This window comes from Cetorhinus maximus, chromosome 24 (assembly GCF_964194155.1).
Source record: "Cetorhinus maximus chromosome 24, sCetMax3.hap1.1, whole genome shotgun sequence".
Lineage (NCBI taxonomy): Eukaryota > Metazoa > Chordata > Chondrichthyes > Lamniformes > Cetorhinidae > Cetorhinus > Cetorhinus maximus.
The window spans coordinates 26,936,102-26,959,099 of NC_135902.1; the positions used below are offsets into that span (position 1 = coordinate 26,936,102).

The 22,998-nt window shown below is 44.3% G+C and overlaps 1 protein-coding gene across 4 annotated transcripts; it reads left to right on the plus strand.

Annotated features, from left to right (window-relative positions):
• The first annotated feature begins 13,602 nt into the window (after positions 1–13,602).
• LOC144699735 (butyrophilin subfamily 1 member A1-like) lies at positions 13,603–22,490 on the plus strand. 4 transcript variants are annotated; one of them, XM_078570911.1, is made up of 7 exons: positions 13,603–13,873; positions 17,293–17,377; positions 17,468–17,788; positions 19,064–19,354; positions 20,530–20,676; positions 22,061–22,089; positions 22,171–22,490. In XM_078570911.1, exons 2-7 carry the CDS (start codon positions 17,293–17,295, stop codon positions 22,198–22,200), a joined length of 903 nt encoding a protein of 300 aa, XP_078427037.1. In that variant the 5' UTR covers positions 13,603–13,873; the 3' UTR covers positions 22,201–22,490. The 4 variants fall into 4 exon arrangements, with proteins under 4 accessions (XP_078427037.1, XP_078427035.1, XP_078427034.1 ...); XM_078570909.1 differs by lacking the exon at positions 13,603–13,873 and adding an exon at positions 13,996–14,492 and having other exon boundaries at positions 17,290–17,377; XM_078570908.1 differs by lacking the exon at positions 13,603–13,873 and adding an exon at positions 14,130–14,423 and having other exon boundaries at positions 17,290–17,377.
• Positions 22,491–22,998: the final 508 nt, after the last annotated feature.

The following is a 22,998-nucleotide window of genomic DNA, read 5'->3' on the forward strand; positions in this document are numbered from 1 at the left end:
GGCTACCTTCTTGCTTTTTATATATGTATAAAAGGCCTTGGGATTTTCCTTAATCCTGGTTGCCAATGACTTTTCTTGACCCCTTTTAGCCCTCCTGACTCCTTGCTTAAGCTTCTTCCTACTTTCTTTATATTCTCCACGGGCTTCATCTGTTCCCAGCCTTCTAGCCCTTATGAATGCTTCCCTTTTCTTTTTGATTAATCTCACAATATCCTTCATTATCCAAGGTTCCTGAAACTTGCCATGCTTATCCTTCATCCTAGCAGAAACATGCCAGTCCTGAATTCTTATCAACTGACGTTTGAAAGCCCCCCACATGTCAGTTGTTGATTTGCCCTCAAACATCCGCCTCCAGTCTAGATTCCTCAGTTCCTGCCTAATATTGTTATATTTAGCCTTCCTCCAATTAAGCACCTTAACCCGAGGACTCCTGTTATGCTTATCCACCAGTACCTTGAAACTTACTGAATTATGGTCACTTTTCCTGAAATGCTGCCCTACTGAAACTTCGACCACCTGGCTGGGTTCATTCCCTCATGTCAGGTCCAGTATTGCCCCTTCCCTAGTTGGACTATCTACATATTGTCTCAGGAAGCCCTCCTGGATGCACCTTACAAATTCTGCACCATCCAAACCCCTAGCACGAAGTGATGCCCAGTCAATATAGGGAAATTTAAAATCACCCACCACAACAACCCTATTGCTTTTACATCTTTCCAAAATCTGCCTACATAACTGTTCCTCAATCTCCCGCCGGCAATTGGGAGGCCTATAGTAAACCCCCAACATTGTAACTGCACCCTTCCTATTCCAGAGCTCTATCCATATTGCCTCGCTGCATGAGCCCACCGAGGTGTCCTCCTGTCGTACAGCTGTGATATTCTCCTTAAGCAGCAGTGCAACTCCCCCACCTCTTCTACATCCCTCTCTATTCTGCCTGAAACATCTAAATGCTGGAACGTTTACCTGCCAATCCTGTCCATCCTTCAACCAAGTCTCTGTAATAGCAATAACATCATAGTCCCAAGTACTAATCCAAGCTCTAAGCTCATCTGCCTTGCCTGTTATACTTCTCGCATTGAAACAAATGCATTTCAGACCCCCAGTCCCACTGTGTTCAGTAATTTCTCCCTGTCTGCCCTTCCTCTCAGTCCTACTGGCCATATTCACTGATTGCCAGTCATTTATTTCACCTGCTGACCTATTGCTCTGGTTCCCACCCCCCTGCCATACTAGTTTAAACCCTCCGGAGTGACACTAGCAAACCTCACAGCCAGGATATTGGTGCCCCTCCAGTTTAGATGCAACCCGTCCTTCTTGTACTGGTCCCACCTGCCCCGGAAGAGATCCCAATGATCCAGATATCGGAAACCCTCCCTCCTACACCATCTGTTCAGCCACGTGTTTAGCTGCACTATCTTGCTATTTCTAGCCTCACTGGCACGTGGCACAGGGAGTAATCCTGAAATTACAACCCTAGATGTCCTGTTTTTTAACTTTCTGCCTAACTCCCTGAACTCCCGCTGCTGGACCTCGTCACTCTTCCTGCCTATGTCGTTAGTACCAATGTGTACCACGACCTCTGGCTGTTCTCCCTCCCCCTTCAAAATGTCCCATACCCGATCAGAGACATCCTGGACCCTGGCATCAGGGAGGCAACATACCATCCTGGTGTCTCTTTCATGACCACAGAAGCACCTATCTGACCCCCTGACTATAGGGTCCCCTATGACAATTGCTCTTCTGTGCTTTGACCCCCACTACTGAACAACAGAGCCAGCCGTGGTGCCACTGCTCTGGCTACTCCTCTTGTTTTCCCCTGATAGGCCATCCCCCCTCAACAGTATCAAATTTGAAGCTTTACTCTAAATCTTGAATGACACTCTGACTGTAACCATGGCATCTTATTTTTCCATTATTACCTGCAGTGCTCTGCCATGGGCTGTGTTTTCCATCAGGTTGACACATAAACTGGATCACAATACCACCTGTGTTAAGGTGGAAACATCGAGTTTAAAGCAGCCTTGGAACAGTACAATAAAATAATACAAAATTGCCGCACCCATGAGGGAACGAGTTGTTCGCATACAAAATAGTTCAGAGCCAAGAAGTGATTAAGTTAGTAATTAAAGGTTAATTGGTTAAGCACATCATTTGGTGCATATAATGGTGAAACAGTTTCATTTCAGCCGTGGCTCAGTTGGTAGTATTGCTGTCTCTGACTTAGAAGGTTGTGGGTTCAAATTCTATGCCTGAGGCTTGAGTGTGCAATCCAAGCTGGCATTCCCAGTGCAGTACAGCAGAAGTGCTTGACTGGCAGAGGTGCCATTGTTTGGTCTGGGGTGCATTGTTGACCCCAACAACTGTATTTTGTAAGGTTCCTTTGAGATTTTGTCTTTAGTTACAGTGTCCCTTTAAGGGACTTTCCCCTTGTTTGTTTTGTTAATTTGTTTAACCTTTGATTGGTTTACATGGTGTACTCAAGATAGTGTAAAGAGGGATAATCTGGGTTGGTGTTTTATGTGAATTGGAATGAAGCTCTAGGTGGAAGAAGTAAAGACTTGGTTTCTTTCTTGCCAACAAGCCACTGGAGTTTTACACCGGCCCCCAGCCAACAGAAGGCCATAATATATAGTGTATAACCTCTTTCTTTTTCTCTCCCATGTATGTCAAATTCCCTTGTTCTAATTAATGATGCCAAGAAAAATAACTGAGATGAATACATGTGAACAGCTTCCTTGCATCAAAATCCACTCTCAATTGAACATTTCACAGAGTGAACTGACCTCTATCCAGTGGTGTTAATTCAGCCCTCAAATCGTGAGCTATAAAATCTGCTGGATGGTTTGGGGGACATCTCTGATGAATGGATTGTCGTAAAGTGGGCATTGAGGGAACAGGGCTAATGGTACACCTAGAACGCTGGCTGTGTGTGCTAAAATCCAGTGGTATAGGATCAGGAGCATGGAGAGTGGGCTGCAAGACTGGATCAGATGGATGCATCAGAACAGGGCCTGTGCCAGGGATGACAAGACTAGAGTAGGTGATAAAGTTCTTGGCTCTGGATGAGATATCAGTGTTGCCACAGCAGGGCTGGACAGCTCAGGGATCTGTCCCAAAGTCAGATATTGAGACAGGATCGTGGGACCCATCGTAAGAGTTTGCTTGGTTGACCCCATAGCTGGCAGCACTGGAACTGTGGAAGGCATAGGTGCCTCAGCTGGTTTATTAGAGTTTGCAGGATCTAGATGGTTGGGGAGCATTCACCATGGGTGCTAAACCCATAGCTGGATATAGATCAGCATGAAGTTAGACCAGATCACCAACATCAACTGAGGTGAGTGTTGGTTACACTACTAGTGGGGCCTTGAATGTCTAACAATACGGGTGATTAGCCTGGTGGAGCTGATATTGAGACTCAGTAACCCTGCTGTCAGACAAGGGAATCTGCATATTGGTAAACTGATTCTCTCGCAGAAAGGCCTTGGGAACAAAGGCGGAAATTGAGTCATGTAGCGACAATAGACAGAGTCAAAGGTGTGATAGGGTCTCCATGTAGTTCTTAGCATAGAAGCTCCAATTCCTGTACTGGCTTCTCTGCAACCAGGTTCTTGTTAGGATTCTTCAACTCCTTGAGCTCAATGGCAATGTGGCATTCCTGAAATGGTTTGTCTCCTAACAGAGTGGAAAACCCAGTGGGAAGATCAGTCCATATGATAGCTTAGGGACCATCCAGTGGATGAAACCTAAAGCACAACTGGAGAAGAGCATTCCTTAAGGTGCCAGGCATCATTGGCAATCATGTAAACAGCTGTGTAAGAAGTGACACACTTTTGTACAACTAAAATGAGTTGTCATTCATGCTTGATAACATGAGCAACAAATGAAGTGCCAACAACCTCTGGAGGTCACTTGAAGACTGGGGGATGACAGTGTGTGGGATGGTCTGGAGAGCAGCGTAAGTGTGGCAGCTAGCTGTGATCCATCAACGGAGGAATCTGTGTCAAATGCATAGAAATATTGGTGGGTGACTGAGTTGAGTTGATGAAAAGATTGGTGACTAAGGTGATGGGTGGACAGCAGTGATGAGACCTTCCAGAACATCACGTGTAATGACAATGCATTCCCTGCAGGGGACAAGGGACTCATTGTGCTGAATGATGAGTAAACCACCCCGAGCAATGATAGCAATTCAGGGGTAGCATTTGACATTGCAAATATTGGTAAGGTTTGTTGAAGGGCTGGTGCCTTGTGGCAGGTGGGCATGCGTGATCTGCTGATGAAAGGGAGTTTTGTTGAGCCTGACGTATTGTCATCAATGGATACCCAGTAAACAGTGGAATGTGAGGTCTGATGTATGAAGAAACAGACTTGGCATGTGGGGTTCTTTCAGTCAGTTGCTTTGGGACTTGCAAAATCTGAAGGGCTGTTCACAGATCCAGCTATGTGTCTGAAAGAGCCATGGTAGTGTCTGGAAAGGAAGGCAGTAACATGGGGACTGGTAGAAAATTGGCCTCTGCACAGTTTCTCAGAAGGCCTTGTACACAAGGCTTGTTTTCTGTGTGGACACAAGGGCAGTGCTTGGACTGCACAATATATGGGCTGAAATGTTTTATAGAAGCTGTGATGAACAGAGCGCCAATTTCACAAAGCAACCATGTGACTCCATGACCATGCAGTTTGACAACAAAAAAAACCAGCAAGTTCGTGTCTGTTACCGCAGGTCACATACAAGGTGGAGGTGATGCCATTCTTCTTAACAGCACTGTCTGTGACAACCCAGAGTATATCATCTGGATAGGTAAGACAATGGCTTTAGTGGATGAAAGAGCGGATTGTGCAGAGCTCATCTGTCCATTCGATCCTTTAATTGGGCTGACGACCGATGGTAATGGCATTCAAGGGGGCTGTGTAAGAGGCACACTGAGGGAAGACTCTTAAAAGCACCCTGAAGGCTCTGATGAAAGATCTCATGACAAAAATCTTCACCAGTGGAGAGCAGGTAGAGATAGTGGTCACATGTTATGGGCTAAACTGAAAGATACCCTGAGACACCCATCCCAGAATAGTTGTAGTCTTAGGGCAGATGACAGATTTAGGGGCAGATAGGCGCAGATCACAATGTCGTTCCCGTTGTCAGTTGCGAAGAAGTTCTTCTGAACTGTTACTATAACAGTGGAGCTCATCTGCAAGCTTGACTACTGCGCCCTCCTCTAAAAGATCACCTAGGACATGTCATGTCAATTCTCGAGGTCAGTTTCAGATCCAGACCTGTCCGTGGCACATTGAGTGTAAGCACAAACACCTTTGCAGGGTATAACCATTCCATAGCACTTCATAATAGAATATGATCAAGGTCGTTGGTTAGATCTAATATAGAAGCAAAATACTGGAAGTCTGACATAGAGACAGAAAATGCTGGAAAAACTCAAAGTCTGGCAGCATCTGTGGAGAGATAAACAGAGTTAACGTTTTGAGTCCGTATGACTCTTCTTCAGAACTGAAGAGAGGTAGCAATGTGATGGATTTTATACTGCTAAGAGGGGATGGAGCAGGTAGAACAAAATAGAAGGTCAGGGTTTGGTGGAAGCTCAGGAGAGATTTGACACAGATGTCACGGACACAAGATGAACGGTTAATGCTAATGTTAAAGACTAAAGAAGGGGCTGATAGTGGCAGTAAGGTAAGATAGCATAATGTGTTTATAGCAGAACAAGGGTCAGCACTCAGGGAAAGCAAAACATAAGAACAGTCTCGGATGGCCCTGTGGAGGGTGGGGTTGGGGAAAAAGTGGATTAAGAAGGGGGTCAAGATGGAGGACAGTTTGAATTGGGCTTCACTGGAACAGATTCTGAAATAAAGCTGATGGTGCTTATGCTTGCATTGCTTGATAAGTCGCTGTGTCATGTCTTCCTGAGAAGGCTGAGAATCTTGGATGCTGGGGGTGAAGACAGGCCATATCTGAGCAAAATGCTCACTGCGAGGCAGGACCTGTGGTTCAAGGGAGAGGTTCATAATGTGAATCAACAATAGCCGACTTATGTGATGGGGGCCAAGTGTTGGTGGCTTGATTCATTTTGGTCCTGAAGGAAAAGGGGAGAGTTTCACTGCGAACGTCGTGAGATCTGCAAAATCGCCCAGTAGGGTGATCTTGATGTAATCCCCTGGCCAGATTATTGTGACCATGAGGGAGCACAAATTACATGAACTCGTTTCACTCTGCATGAGCTGGAGGAAGCACAAGATCCATAAAGTGGAGTCACTAACTAACACTAGGCGTTTGGCCGGTTGAATTGACACATCATTGGTTTCAATGAATGGAGCGCCTGCAAATACCTCAACATCAAGGATCTCCATGACCAGGCCTTCAAAAGCAAGGTAGTGATTTTCTCTGGACAGAGAGAAGTGTGTTTTACCAACACACTTGTAAAGGCGATAAACCATCAGCTGGTGAACAGATTAGGATGAACCTTTCACTGGGACACCCAGTTTCATAGCTGTGGAGGCACAGATCATATTGCCACTATCTCCACTGCCAATGGACACTGGAATAGCATGGTGCTCCTGGAACCAGTCCAAAGCTATTCTCAGATCCCAAAGGCTTGCTTCCTTTTTCCTTTACCAGCAAATAACTTATAATCCCCGGACTGACTTTCACAGCGAGAGTTACCCTGGAGAACCTTCACTCTAGCCAAAGCTAGGTGAATCTTCCAGTCTCGTTTAAATCCTCGTGAACTTGTGTTCTTCAATCTGAACACGAGCTCCCACCCACATTCTGCATGATGAACAATCAAGACTGGCTGCATCTACCTGTTTGCCATCCCTCTCTTTCTCTCTGCACCTTGAAGATTGACTTGACTGGGTGGTTCAGGAATATCTTAAAAAAAGATATTAAGAAAAAAAAACCTGTAAGCCAATACAACAATGGCTTTCCATGGTCTGGTCCTTTTTCAAAGCCCACTTCCATGGCAAGTGACTCACATGGGCCTTGTATCCACGTAGAAATACAAATAAGCTATCCTTTGGAACTCCAACTTCATTCTATCTGAGAATTAAAAAGACAATTTAAAGCACAACCATCCAAAAAAATCTGAAATTCTTGACACCTCCCTTTGAGACTTGAAGAGTAAATGTCTATCCACAGTCATCACAGATGCCCTTGCAATTGTATGTTATACTAAGTCCCATCAAGTGTTAACTGAAACAGTCTGTGATGTCATGGAAGGAAGTGACATATACTCATGTGCTCTTGGACTTGTGGAGAATAAGCATGGTCAGAAGCTGGTGCAGGGCATTCTTACAACCTTAAATATGTTACAATAAAGTTAGAGGGCAGAATTTTCCCGTTGGCGTGCACGCCGACGCGTAAAATGATGTGCAGTGACATCGGGCGTGCATCCTGACGTCACTGCGCGCCATTGAGATATTTCGGAAGGTGAATACGCTATGAGTTCGGATGCGCGTCCGCCATTAATTAATGGGCTAGTTAAGGCCCTTGAAACAGCATATGAATACGATTTTTCACAGCCTGTGCGATCTTCAGGAGGTCGAACGGGCGCAACAGGCAGGTGGGTAGGAGGCATTTGTGTAAACCTCATCCACGGGCGGGATAAGAGGGATGAGTGCGATCGTGAATGTGATTTAAGCCTGAAAGTTACTTATACTTGCCTGTGTGAGCAGGAATACTTCGAAACTCAGACCAGCTGCTCAGACAGGAGTAAAAGCCTTGGTCAAGATTCTACATTAAAGGTCATTTTTGGGGACTGCAGCTTTCAGGAAGCCTTCCCTTAGCCTGGGAATGGGAGTTGTGCTCTTCACTGGAGGCACCTCCCCTGCGGAGGAAGAGAGGGCCAGAAGGGGGAGGAGGCCAGGAGTCCACATTCAGTCTCCAGGGGAGCCACCTTTGGGAGGAGAGGCGCAGGCACAATGGGCGCAGGGCCAACAGGAATTCCAAGGCGGACGGGGCAGCAGAAAAACGCCACTATCCTGCTGCCAGGGTTTACAGGCAGTGAAGCAGCTACCTCAATGTGTCTGAGGTCCAGTGCCAAAGGAGGCTCTGACTCTCAAGGGAAACAGTCACCTCCATCTGTCAGATGATTGGCCCTGAGATTCCGCAAACTGTGTGGGTGGGCATCCCATGCCAGTGGCTCTAAAGGTCATGGTTGCCCTCCACTTCTATGCCTCTGGCTCCTTCCAGGGCTCGGTGGGTGATCTCTGCGGAGTATCCCAATCAGCTGTCCACACTTGTGTAAAGCAGGTTACAGGCGCGGATTGACCTCCATCCACTTCCACTGGAACGAGGCCAGCCAGACAGAGTGAGCCAGAGGCTTCGCGGCCATTGCTGGCTTCCCCCGCGTCCAGGGTGCAATAGACTGTACACATGTGTCCATCAGGGCACCAGCAGGTGAGCCCGGTCCCTTCGTCAACAGGAAGGGCTTCCACCCCATGAACGTGCAGATAGTGTGTGATCACAGGATGCAGATTCTGCAAATTTGTGCAAGGTACCCAGGCAGCTCCCACAACGCCTCCATCCTCAGACACTCCCAGGTTCCCAGGCTCTTCAGTGCTCCAGCTTGGCTGGATGGATGGTTGCTGGGTGACAAGGGCTATCCCCTCAGAAGGTGGCTCATGACACCTCTCCGCCATCCAAGAACAGAAGCCGAGAAGCATTACAATAGGAGCCAGGGCACCACAAGAACTGTGGTGGAGAGACACATCAGTCTTCTCAAGATGCACTTCCGATGCCTGGACCGCTCGGGTGTGCACTCCAATAGCTCCCAGATCATGTGTCGATGATAGTGGTAGCACGCTGCGCTCTGCACAATCTTGTGCTGGAAAGGGTGACGCAGTGGACAAGGAAGACATAGACGCAATTGCTGTGGCTGCACATGATGAGTCCAGCAGTGAGTCCGAGGATGAGCACACACAGGGAAATGCTGAGGGGGTAGATGTTGACCCGGGCATACTCCAAGGAGGCAGGGACACCTGGGAGGCTTTAATCCAAAAAACCTTCAGCTAGACTACCACAGATGGACCTTCAACACACGCCAGGGCTGCAGGCTCCAGACTCGATACCTGAGTGCTAAATCAGCCCAGATACTAACATTAACTAAGGCCCTTGACAATAAAGCTCAATGTCAAACAACTCACGCATAACATCATGGGTTCCTGTCCACCTGCAGAAGTAAGGAATCACCCTGAGCAATGGCAACATAACAAAATTTATTGAGGGAATAAATGTAACTTCATAAAGCAAAAAAAAAGGTGTTGGACATCACACCAAGTCTTCCAGAAACTATTATGGGCCAACATAAAAGCACGAGTGAGAAACCTGTGGTGTGCCTAAGGTGCCTTAAATTTACGCTTATGGGTGCTACGCCTCGGTGCTGTCCCCTCACTGGCACTGGCATCTGAGACAGCCTGCTCACTCTGCTGTCCTGTTGGCCTCAATGACCTTGGCAGATGTCCTCTGGCCCATGGAGCCTTTGGCATCTCCCCAGTCACCGCAGCCTCATCGGATGCCACAGTCACTGGCAGAGGAATGGAGGAGCTTCTGCCCTCATCCGGATGCCCTGAGAGGGACCCGCACAGATGACAGGCAGCTGCTGCGCCGACGTGAGGTTGCTTCGGACCTCCCTGCTCACCTTAGATAGATGGGCACTGAGCTGGGATTCTTGGTGCCCAAACCATCTCCCACACTGGTACTGACCAGCTGAGGTCAATTCCGTTGTGAGGGCTTGCTGGTCCGAGCGCAACCCCAGGAAACCCTGATTGTTCTCCTGGAGGAGCCTCTCCACGAGAGTCGCCACTCTCACCATGGAGGAAGCATGGTGCTCGGCCATGAGGGTCATTGCATTGGTGATGCTCTGCGTGGTCTTTCAAGCACAGGCACTATGCCACGCATAGCCTCATGTATTCCACCAGATCGTCCCGCATACCTTGCTGCACTTCCAGTGTTCACTGCCTCACGGATGACTCCAGAGGCACATCATCAGCCTCCGACCAAGCATGTACCTGGTCCCCCGCAGTCCTCCGACTGCCGGTGCTGTTGGTACTCTCTGTCTCTGAACACAACTCAAGCGACTGTGAAGTACCCTCACCGCCGTGCCCTGGGACACTAGTTGAAGATCTAATTCCCACTGAGGTGCTCGTATCTGTGCTGGTGCCTCCCTGGCTGAGATGGTGTGACGCTGGTGAATGGAGTTGCTCAGGGGCCTCAGGGTGAGAGGTGGGCCCTCTGCCTCCTCCTCCCAGCCCTGCCCCAGTGATGCTGAAAGGAAGAAAAAGGACATTTGATTAGTTACAGTGCAGACAATGTCAACTTGCATGCTGCTCCCCCAGATCATTATGCGCTCATTCTTCCATAATCAATGGTAAACCCATATCAAAAACAAAAATACCTGGAAAAACCCAGCAGGTCTGACAGCATCTGCGGAGAGAAACACAGTTAACGTTTCGAGTCCGTATGACTCTTCAACCTCCCCGTGGCACCCCAGCCTCACCACCACCGGTGGACCTGGGGGCATGGAACCTCTCCAGATCCATGGCCTGCTGCTCGTAAGCCATTAGGATGGCCAACCGGGCCTGGCTTCCGCCAGTCCACATCCATTCTGTGGAATTGTGCGCAGTCTTCTCCTGAAAAGCAGAGAAGAGCATTGATTAGTCCAGCCTGCACCTGAATTCCCATCGCATCCCTGCCACCCCAGCCAGAGTGGGACATTACAGGGCTCAGGTTCTTCGTCACCCGCAGCTGCCACACACTCAACCAAACAAGCCAGGGCTGACACCCCCACCATTGCCCAAATGCTGCCTGCTTCACATGTGGTACTTTGCTAAGCAAGGAGGCACAAGCATGTGGAGCGCAAAGACCAGCAGACGGATTGGTGCCCTGCCAACTGGAAGCTCCCCTCCCAGCATGTTTAGCACCCTGACTTTGACATGCTTCCCAGTTCCAGCACTATGCCTAGGTGCAGATCCTTGACTTTCACCGCCATTCTATACTCTGGGTGTCAGTGTCACACATGCTGCGGATGCAGAACACGTCCTAGCTCAACCCTGTCATGGTGAATTAAGCATGGGCAAAACAAAAACAGAATTACCTGGAAAAACTCAGCAGGTCTGGCAGCATCGGTGAAGAAGAAATCAGTTAACGTTTCGGGTCTTCATGACCCTTCGGCAGAACTGAGTATAGTTAGGAGAAAAGTGAAAAATTTCTCCTAACTATACTCAGTTCTGCCGAAGGGTCATGAAGACCTGAAACGTTAACTGATTTCTTCTCCACCGATGCTGCCAGACCTGCTGAGTTTTTCCAGGTAATTCTGTTTTTGTTTTGGATTTCCAGCATCCGCAGTAGCTTTTAGCTTTTTGTTTTTATCTAAGCATGGGCAATATCTGTTGGCGCACCCAGCGAAGGATACATGCCGTGAAGGATTCAATACCGCTACTGTACTCAGAGTTGCCAGGGAGGGGGTGGGGTGGTGGTGGGGCCGGGGGGGAAAGGGCCTGCATTAAGTGACTTGAGGTAATATGTACTCACCCAGTTTCTCCCTATTTACACTGTCCAGACCTCTCATGATTTTGAAGACCTCTATCAAATCTCCTTTTAGACCCCTCTTCTACAAGGAAAATAGTTCCAATTTCACAAAATTTATTTAAATATTTTCCGGAAAAAATTCTTTACTTTGCCACTCATTCTGGACCTTCTGGGTGTTTCCATGGGCAGAATTTTTCCCTTGGTGGGTGTGCGGGCCCCACCGGCTCGGCGGCAGGCGGACAGCCGAACCCCGCCACCGAAACGGGGCCCGCCGTCATTTTGCGTAGGCGGGCCAATTAATGCCTGCCCAGCGGCCTGCCCGACAGGAAGCGGTATGCACTTCCTGTGCAGGGGGGGAGGAATTCCCCATCTGCTAAAGTGCGCATTGCTCCCTGTACATAAGGACATAAACTTTATTACACTTTTTAAAAATGGACATGAAACCTCCTCCCGCCAGTGGATGAGGTTTCATGCATTATCTGGAGTCCGCTGGGGCTCCTGGCCTGCCCGCCAGCCTTAAGGTTGCACGGGCAGGTCTTTAAATATCTTAATTATCCTGTCAATGGCCTTAATTGGCCATTGACAGGTCGGCGGGCGGACAGCTGATTTCGCTGTCTGCCCACCTTCCTAAAAATTTAACGGGACCGGGATGACGTTGGGGGTTCCTCCCAACGTCATCCCGCTTCATTTTCCAGTCGGCGAGCAGGCCCCGCCCCCAAATCGCCGACGGGAAAATTCAGGCCCATGTGTATCCTGAGCAGTGCTGGTGGGGAAAGTTCAGTGATGGCTCAGACACAATTTTTTTTGCTAACTCAAATGTAATGAAAGGAGGACAGCCATTCGTCCTTTGTTACATTCATTTTCAACAGCACAGGTGTACAGAGATAGTGGAGGCTTGGGGAGCTACAGATATCCTTTGTTAACTTCTCTGCATTAAATTTTATCTGCCACTTGTCTGCCCATTCCACTAACCTGTCTATCTCCTTTTAAAGATTAGCACTATCTTCATCACAGTTCACAAGATTACAAGTTTTGTCTCATCCACAAATTTTGAAATTGTGCCCTAGACCAAGTCTAGATCATTAATATGTATCGAGGAGACCAGATGTCCCCACACCGATCCCTGGGAAATTCCACTATCAACTTTCCTCCAGTCTGTAAAATAACCATTTATCACTCTGTTTCCTGTCGCTCAGCCAATTTTGTATCCATGTTGCTACTGCCCCTTTTATTTCATGAGCTGGAATTTTTTTTACAAGGCTGTTGTGCAACAATTTATCAAATAACCTTTGGAAGTCCATGTACCTCAAATCAGCAGAATTACCCTCTCTAGTAACCTCATCAACAATCTCAAGCAAGTTAATTAAACACGATTTGCCCCTAACAAATCCATTCTGCTTTCTTTAATTAACCCAGATTTGCCCAAGTGACTACTAATTTTGTCGTGATCATCATTCTAAAAGCTTCCCCAACATCACAATTAAACTGGAAAAACTCAGCAGGTCTGGCAGCATCGGTGGAGAAGAAATCAGTCAACGTTTCCAGTCTTCATGACCCTTCGGCAGAACCGTTCTGCCAAATGGTCATGAAGACTGGAAACGTTGACTGATTTCTTCTCCACCGATGCTGCCAGACCTGCTGAGTTTTTCCAGGTAATTCTGTTTTTGTTTTGGATTTCCAGCATCCGCAGTAGCTTTTAGCTTTTTGTTTTTATCACAATTAAACTGACTGGCTTCATTTGCTGGGCTTATCTTTGCACCCCTTTTTTGAACAAGGGTTTAACATTTGCAATCCTCCTGTCCTCTGCCACCACCCTAGGATTGGAAAATTACAGACACTCTCCCTTCCCCACTCTCCCTTCCCTCAGTCTCTGCACATATCTCAGCCGGTCCTGGTGTCTTATCTACTTTTAAGTACAGAGAGCCTATCCAAAGCCTCAGTCTTAAACCTGTCAAGTGTCTGAACGAGCTTCTCTTTCACCATGATCTGAGCAGCAGCGTCTCCCTTGGTAAATAAATACAGCTGCAATGCAATTTAGTATCGCCTATTTCTGATTTTTGAACTGAGGTGAGATTTCCTGGAGTATAGGAAGTAGCAAACTTTAAATTTTCTTTTCTGCAATAATACTAGTAGAAAGGGCACAATATAAATTATTTTCAGCAGTTAAGTCACAGGTTTAGATTGTCTTATACAGATAGACTTTATTCCACCTCATTGTTTGGCTGAATTGCGCTTGCAAGATGTCAAGAACAGACTTTCCTCAATGTGGAAAAAAAAACTCTCTTTTAAAACAACTTATCAAATTTAATTCGCAACAATCTCTTATTTAAATAGTTGCAGGTAAAATAAAATCTTTACTTTCTCCCTGATGTTTCCATGTGTATCCTAAGCGGCGCTGGTGGGGGAAATTCTGCGGCGGGGCGAGGAATTGGCTTTTTGCCAATTCTGTTGAAGGGTCGTGAGGACTCGAAACGGCGACTCTTTTCTTCTCCACCGATGCTGCCAGACCTGCTGAGTTTTTCCAGGTAATTCTGTTTTTTTTTGGGATTTCCAGCATCCGCAGTAGTTTTTTGTTTTTATATAGGCTTGTCTTGTGTCCAGCCGGATCGAAAGAGAAAGTTTCACAGGCAGTAAAAGCCTCTTTGTTTTGTTCATTTCGACACCACAGGCTGGAAGGAGAGATAGTGGAGGGTGGAGGGTGCTCACTGTTTGTCTATAGCACAAGCTAACAGGCGCTGCTAACTATCCCAGACTGGACAGTGGATCGAGAGGCAACAGCCGGACTCGCTCCCCGCAGATCCCAGCCCTTGGTTCCGGCTTCGGCTGAGATGTTCGGTGTCGAGATCCCGGAATCATTCGCAGCGATTGTCAGCGTGTCGGATTTGGAAAGGTGACTTTTCCTGGGTCAGTTTGGAGTTGCGCTGGTTGGATCTCCACATTTCGCTTGGAGGGAAAAAAAGTACGGCCAGATTTTCAGAAAATTTGAGAAATATTTTGTTGACTCTGGTGTGAAATGTGTGTGTTGTGTGTATAATTGAAGAAAATAGTTAAGGATGGAGGAAGGATCGGGTTAACAGAAATAAATACAGTAAACACATTTGAAATGTAAAAGTCAATTGTTGCAGTATTCCCGGAATTAGAAAGGAATATAAACAGCCGGGGACCTGACTGCTGGACTCTGTCAAAAATTATTGTTCTCAGTTTATTGTTCCCTGAGACCCCATCAGAAAGGATTAGTTACATCAAAATCTGTATCAGCGCTTTTAGCAGAAATGGCAACAGCCACATCATGCATTGTTGCAGCAGAGATAGTGATCTTCGCACTGATCTCCCGAAACTGGCTTCGCCTAACAGAATGGGATCATTTCTTAGAGGCAGTCACAGAATCTCAGGATTGTTACGGGGTAGAAGGAGGCCATTCGGCCCATCGTGTCTGCACCGGCTCTCTTGAGCATTTTTACTGAGTGCCAATCTCCTGTCTTTTCCCCGTAACCCTGCAGATTGTTTCTATTGTCTAAATAACATAACCCTCAGCACTATCACCTGGACAGTAAATGTCTGCAGTTTAAAACCTTAAACTCAGGCAGCCAGTATAACTACTTGCAAACATTCAAAGCTTGTTAACGGCAAATATAAACTCGAAAGGCATCAGAATAGTTAAACAAAGATAAAAGCAAAATACTGTGGATGCTGGAAATCTGAAACAAAAACAGAAAATGCTGGAAAAACTCAGCAGGTCTGACAGCATCTGTGGAGAGAAAAACAAAGTTAACATTTAGAGTGCGTATGACCTTTCTTCAGAGCCCAAGAGAAGTGGAAATGTGATGAAATTTATACTCTTTAAGGTGGGGGGGGGTGGGACAGGTGGAGCTGGATATAAGGCCAGCGATAGGTGGGGGCTAGGGAGAGATTGACAAAGATGTCATGAACTGAAGGACAAAGGGATTGTTAATGGTAGTGGTTAGTGCTAAAAAAAGGTGCTGATAGTGGCATAAAGGTAAGAAAGCAGAATGTGATAATAGCAGAACAAGGGTAGCATTGTGTGAAAGACCATAATGGAACAAGTAATATAAACGCAAAATACTGCAGAAGCTGGAAATCTGAAACAAAAACAAAAATAGCTGGAAAAACTCAGCAGGTCTGATAGCATCTGTGGAGAGGAACAAATAATAGTTGGCCCTGTAAGGGATAGGTTGGGAGAGGGGGCAGTGATGGGGAAAAAATGATAGAAAATGGGATAAAAAGGGGATAAAACCACGGATAAATGAATAAAAATAAAAATGAGTGGATAAAAAATAAAAATGAATGTAGAAAAAAAGGGGTGGGGCTGGAGGAGAGAGTTCATGATCTGAATTTATTGAACTCAATGTTAAGTCCGGAAGGCTGTAAAGTGCCTAATCGAAAGATGAGGTGCAGTTCTTCCAGTTTGTGTTGGGCTTCACTGGAACATTGCAGCAGGCCAAGGATGGACATGTGGGCATGAGAACAGGATGGTGTGTTGAAATGGCAAGTGACAGGAAGGTCTGGGTCATGCTTGCAGACAGACTGAAGGTGTTCCGCAAAGTGGTCACCCAGTCTGCGTTTGGTCTCTCCAAGGTAGAGGAGACTGCATTGGGAGTAGCGGATGCTGTAGACTAAATTGAAGGAGGTGCAAGTGAAGCACTGCTTCACCTGAAAGGAGTGTTTGGGCCCTTGAATGGTGAGGAGGGAGGAGGTAAAGGGGCAGGTGTTGCACCTTCTGTGATTGCATGGGAAGGTGCTGTGGGAAGGGGATGAGGCATTGGGGTGATGGAGGAGTGGGCTAGGGTGTACTGGAAGGAATGGTTCCTATGGAATGCCGACAGGGGAGGTGAGGGTAAGATTTGTTTGGTGGTGGCGTCATGCTGGAGTTGGCGGAACTGGCGGAGGATGATCCTTTGAATGTGGAGGCTGGTGGGGTGAGAAGTGGGGACAAGGGGGACCTGGTTGTTCACTACGTTTATTCTGTAAATAGATGAGCAGTAGAGAGATCAGGATGGTCTGGAGTTTAATCCCTGATTTTGCAAGAATTGCCCCAACAGTTGTGATGTACCCTGTGATGGAATAACTTCAACAGTCAGACTTTTTCAGTTATCTTCTACTGGAGTGATGTTGGGAGTTGGGGGAAATCTCCATGGAAATTCTGTGCCAGAATTGCACAATTACACAATGATTGATGGCCATTCGGATTGAGCTGTCAGCCAGGATCGGACCATCCCAGGTCCAGGATCAGACAGCCCCTGGCCCCGAGTAGCAGCTGCAGCCTGCTCCGGAATGTACCCCATTCGCCTGGGTGTCAAGCCTGTCAAACAGTGGGAGGTGGGGAGCTGATCCTGCAAAAAGACGTCGTTGATTCAAAATTCCACAAAACATGTGGGAAATCTGCAATCAGTGCCTGAAACTCTGTCTTCGACATACATAACCCGCCCCTGTCAAGATTGGAGCCATTGCGGTGTCCATTTGTATACTGTTGTCAGTTCATAGATTCCAAGATTCTTGCTGTCAGAATTGAGGAAAACAGTACAAAATGCATTTGTTAGTTTTTCAGTAACACAAAATAGTTATGAATATTCAAAATATTTTAGCAATGCAAATTTCCCTAATGGAATTTTTGGTGCAGCGTTATATATCTCCTTAAAATTCCTGAAAGAAAACTAATGTGATGCACAAGAAAAGTGAAATCAGGTTTGATTAAATTCCTGAGACTTAATGATGTTTCTGTACTTTCCCTAAATAAGCAGATGAACTGCATTCTGGAAATGGGCCCATACCATACAGTGACTTTCCTTTATGTCATCTTATACATAGGAACAACCTTTGCAGAAAGTAAGTACTGTAGTATTTCTCAATATGTACCTCATTCAACACTGATTGTCATTGAGGTAATATGAGTGAATGTACATTTTTGTTTTCCAGGTTTGGTGACTTTTAATTGTGACCATTCAGTGACAGGAATATTTGATAAAGACACAGAATTGCCATGCAGTTTTGATACAAAGATGAAATATTTTTCATTATGTGAACTGAGTATAAATAAAGATGGAAATAGAACAGTTGTCTTTAGCAAAGAAGAATATTTCAGTGGAGCTCAGGGTCGAATTAAATTACTTCATCGAAATTCAACGGATGTCTCATTGCTAATCCAGAAAACAAAATTGTCAGATGGTGGAAAGTATCAATATGATTTGGAATTAAATTTTGGTTATTCAAGTCAAACCATCACTCTGAAGGTTAAAGGTGGGTAACAGTATTTCTTTGATATCCTTCCTTGTAAAATATTGGTTGCCACTAATTGGCAACAAATTCCAAATTTCTTCTCATTCTTAAAAAGCTTGATTTGTGTTGATAGGCAACAACAGATTATAAAGAGAGTCATGTTAGAGAGGAATGAACAAATGATCCTGCATTTATATAGTACTTTTCACATCCTCAGAACCTTGTGAAACATATCGCTGATGGTGATAGCTTTGAGTTGTAGTCACTGTTGTTCTGTAATTACTTTCAACAGTCAACTTGCATGGAGGGAAATTTCGCAAACAGCAATTGACTGAACGAATGATAATATCACCCATTTTTGGTGGTGTTGGTTGAATAACAAATGTTATCCGGGATATCTGGAGAATACACTGCTCACCTTTGAATAGAGCCTCGAGATCTTGTATATCAGCCTGAGCAGGTATCTGGAGGTCTCAATTGAATGTCTCATTGCAAATGCAACATTTTGACCAGTGCATGTTCCCTCAATGCTGCATTGAAGTGCCAGACAAGATGATGTTTCCATGCACATAGTGGGACTTGGAGCCACAGCCTTCTGACTCCTAAGCGGGAATAGTCCCAACCGATTCAAACTAATTACCAATCTGCAGCAACATAAAAAAGCGATAACCTCCCTTTCAATAACATGATTTTGCAATGCTGCTAAACAGTGCCCTGGAAAGGGATTACTAGATTATATATTTTAATTATTTTTTTTTGTCACTCTGCATAGCAATCTAAGAAATTTCTTATTCTCCATTTTTAATATTGTGTAAACACTGCAGATGCATTGGTTAACATGGATATTTGACCATAACTGTTAAATTATGCCAGTCTAGGACTTACCGTTGTGTTTTTCCTTCCTGTCTGTCTACACTAAATAAACAACATCATCATTGTAAATTCATCACTAGATTGGTGGAGGACACAGGTATACTCCAGAAAAAACATGCAAAATTTATGTACCAGCTAAATTAGACAAAATATATATAAAGAAACAGAATTTGAATCCCCCCTAAAGAGTTCCAAATGGAAGTACTCAGAAATCAAGTCAAAATCACAAATTGCTACCAATAAATGTTTTCCTCTATCACACCCCTAATTTATTTAATGAGCTTATTGTCATAAATTTGGGAATAATTATTTACCAAAAACTGTTGTTGCATTTACTGGTGAGGAGGAAGCACAAAAACTGCCTCTAAATTACTCTACAGTTCTTTCTTATTACAATAATAATAATGCAATCATCCTTTTTAGCTCCATACTGTTTACCAAATGTGACTGCATTCCCAACAACCACACCAATGGGAACAACAAATCTCATTTGTGAAACGATAGGATACCCACTGGCTCAGATTCACTGGTTCGTCGACGGTGCACGCAATCTCACATCCGAGGCTAATACTAGTAGTGTAAAAACCCTGCAAGGATTGTTCAAGATTACCAGCATGCTTCAAATCAAGGAAGTAAATATTTCCAAAGGCAATTATTCTTGTGCTGTGTGGAATGTGGAAGAAAATGTATACGAAGTGCAGCAACATTTTCAAAGTAAGTTCATAGCATTTATTCTTCAAATGATCTTAACAAATTGCTGTTGGAAGAATTAATATCATATTAATATATTTAATTCTGAGGATGCGGACAATATTGCAAGACTGTATTTAATATCCATGATTATTTATACCGAAAAGCTTGTGGGGACATTCTTTTAAAATTATTGCAGTACTTTACCTCACAATGTTATTTGAATGTCAATTTTGCTATTATTAATTAATATAGCCATTGAAGGATAGAAATAAGTGACATTATTATGCATATAAGAGCAGGGAGGTTATGCTGGAACTGTATAAAATGCTAGTTAGGCCACAGCTAGAGTATTGCGTGCAGTTCTGGAATTTGCATTGTAGGAAGGATGTGATTGCAGTAGAAGAGTGTGCAGAGAGATTTACCAGGATGTTGCCAGGGCTGGAGACTTTTAGTTATGAGGAGAGATTGGATATACTGGGCCAAAACAAAAACAGAATTACCTGGAAAAACTCAACAGGTCTGGGAGCATCGGCGGGGAAGAATAAAGTTGACGTTTTGAGTCCTCATGACCCTGATGAAGGGTCATGAGGACTCGAAACGTCAACTCTTTTCTTCTCTGCCGATGCTGCCAGACCTGTTGAGTTTTTCCAGGTAATTCTGTTTTTGTTTTGCAAGTCCAGCATCCGCAGTAGTTTTTTGTTTTTATCTTAGATATACTGGGGTTATTTTCCCTGGAGCAGAGGAGATTGAGGGAGGACATGATTGAGGTGTATAAAATTATGAGGGGCACAGATAAGGTAGGCAGGAAGGAGCTTTTCCATTTGATGGAGGGATCAATAACCAGGGAGCATAGATTTAAGTTAAGGAGCAGGAGGTTTAGAGGGGACGTGAGGAAGAAATTTTTCACTCAGAGGGTGGTGGGAATCTGGAACTCACTGCCTGAAAGGGTGGTAGAGGCAGAAACTTCATAATATTTAAGAAGTATTTGGATGTGCACTTGCGATGCCATGGCATACAAGGCTATGGGCCTAGTGCTGGAAAATGGGATTAGAATAGTTAGGTACTTGTTCGACCGGTGCAGACTCGATGGGCCGAAGGGCCTTTTTCTGTGCTGTGTACTTCTATGACTCTATATAAAGGTTGATGCTGAAATTAATAATTAATTAAATTGTTTTCTTCTAAATTTTCTGTTTCAGTCTTGGATAAACAACATAATCCTTATCAGAAAACAGCAGAGGAAAGGAAGAAAATTATTCTCATAGTTGTATTTGTGATTTTTCCAGTATGTTTTTTAGCATTTGTAATCTTGGCAGTTTTGCAATGCAGCAGAAGAAGACATCCAGGTATGATGGGTGTGGAAATGCTTCTTTTTCCTTTCAAAACTTTTGATTATTACATGACCTAATCTTATGTTTTAAAATACTATCGCTTAGCCTTTATTTTGAATACACCCATAATCTGGTAAGCAATTCAGTTCAGCCTTATCATATGCCAACCATCTAAGTTCCAAAACTGAATAAAAAGTGACAGAATCCCAAGATTCTGCACAGTTTGAAATTCTGCCTGGCATTCTAATTCACTTGCTAGAGTTGTGTGACTTACATAAGATTTTGGCTGAACCATTGGCAATCAAATACTCTTACCTCACTGATCCGGAACATGTTTGCTGGTTAGTTTGCTCCAGAGACAAGAGACACCTAAAGTTATGAATGTTGTCTAATTAGTTACAATCTTTAGGTTTAGTTGGGTGAAGAGGGGATAGATAATGTACAAAATACAAGCCATGCTTCCATCCCTCCTGTAGTCCCACAAGGAGAAGGAGGAAAAACCCAGGTGAGTCACAGTGAACTACTCTGGGGCCCTTCTATTGAGGCATATGCATCAAGCAGTATTGAAAGAGATGTGGGAATAAGTTGCAAACCACAAGTTTCCAAGTTGTGGTGTTTGATACAGGGAAAGGCAAATGGGAGAAGAGAAGGAAGGAAATGCTTTTTAAAAAAGAATCACTTTCTGGTCATGTGCACCTCTGGCAAAGCTGGCATTTATTTCTCATCCTGAGTAGCCATGAGAAGATGTTGGGCCTTCTCCATTGCAGTTTAATACCACTGAGTGGTTTTCTGGGGTAATTCAGTGGGCAATTCAGACACATTGGTGTGCTACTTGAGTTGCATACAGGACTGTAGACTCCCTTCCTGAAAGGACACTAGTGAACAAGTTGGGTATGTAGGACAATGTTCTGAAAGTGACTGAAGCTTCATGGTGACTTGTCCTGATACCAGCCTTTTTTAAAAAAAAAATCCAAATTCAAATTCTCACACTGTGATGGTGGGATTTGGACTCATATCTTCTGAATTACTAGTCCAGACTTTTGAATTTGAAATTTGGTGATATAACCATTACAAGACTATGCCCACCTAGTCAAGTCAGAGGACTAAAATCTTATATATAGGACGGGTGATTGCACTTATTTTGGATCCCTTTAGTCATAAAATCATTTTTATAGTTAGATAAAGGGAGTAGGAGAACTTATTTGAAAATGTGAGCTTTTTGTTTATAAATGTTAACATCACAATTGTACACAGATTACTGTCTGTCTTACAAATGGGTAGGAGTTTTGGAACTATATAAAAAAAATAGACAGCAAATTTCACAGTTGGGCATGTTAATTCAAATGAAATATTATATGCCAGAAGTAATTAATTAATTGCTGTTTTTCTTTTATTTCAGCAGTTAGAAAAGAATCTGAAATCCCAATGGTAGGTGAGATTTCAAACATTAGGACATGTTTGAAAGCTATGCGTCACAGATTCTGTAACTTTTTTTTTGTCTTTTAACAGATGTCAAGTGACCGGGGAGCTGATGTTTAATGGTGATTGCCGTGAATATTATTTCTCCTGTGACGGATAATGAATGGTTCAGTTTTTGACATCACAGCGTTCTGTAAAAGGAGAAAAAAGGTCTTCAGCCCAATTGTAATTTGAAAAGTGAAGTATGATATTGTAAAATCTGATTTGACTGTGATACTGTGATTCATATTTAGCGCCTATAAATATGCTTTTGAAAAGCATTCATATTTTTAACTATTATTATTTTATATTAATAGGTATGTAAAAAATGATTTCCCTTATAGAGGTCAATAAACGGCTTTCTTGTTTCATCTGCTTGTTTATTTGCTAAAATTCTAGACTATTTTCCATTCAATAAATCTATGTCGCCTTACAGCAAATGCTGTGCAAAAATATCAAGCCAAGCTTATCACAAAGAATTTTGCAAAATAACAGGTTCTCTGATATAATTTAAAGATCCACTTAAATCATGGAGGAGTCTGGGCCCAGTTTTCATTTTAATATAAACTAACTTTAATCTTCCCATAACTCTCTATTAAGGAGCTAAAATGACTCAATTGCAGACTATTAGATGCTGGCACTGTTCTCATGGTGGTGTTCTTCAGCCCAAGCTGTGTTTTAAATAATGATCCTCAGCTGTAAAATTGTTTAACGCACTCCTCCTTGTACATGTTACAGGCCAGTCTGGTGTTGGGTATCAATAAGATGGAAGCATTTATACAATTTCAGGGTAAGATAACAAGCCCAACATCAGTGCTTTCCAGATCCTCCTGGGGAGGAAGTTAATTATCCCGATCTTGTCATATAAGAGTTTTATAA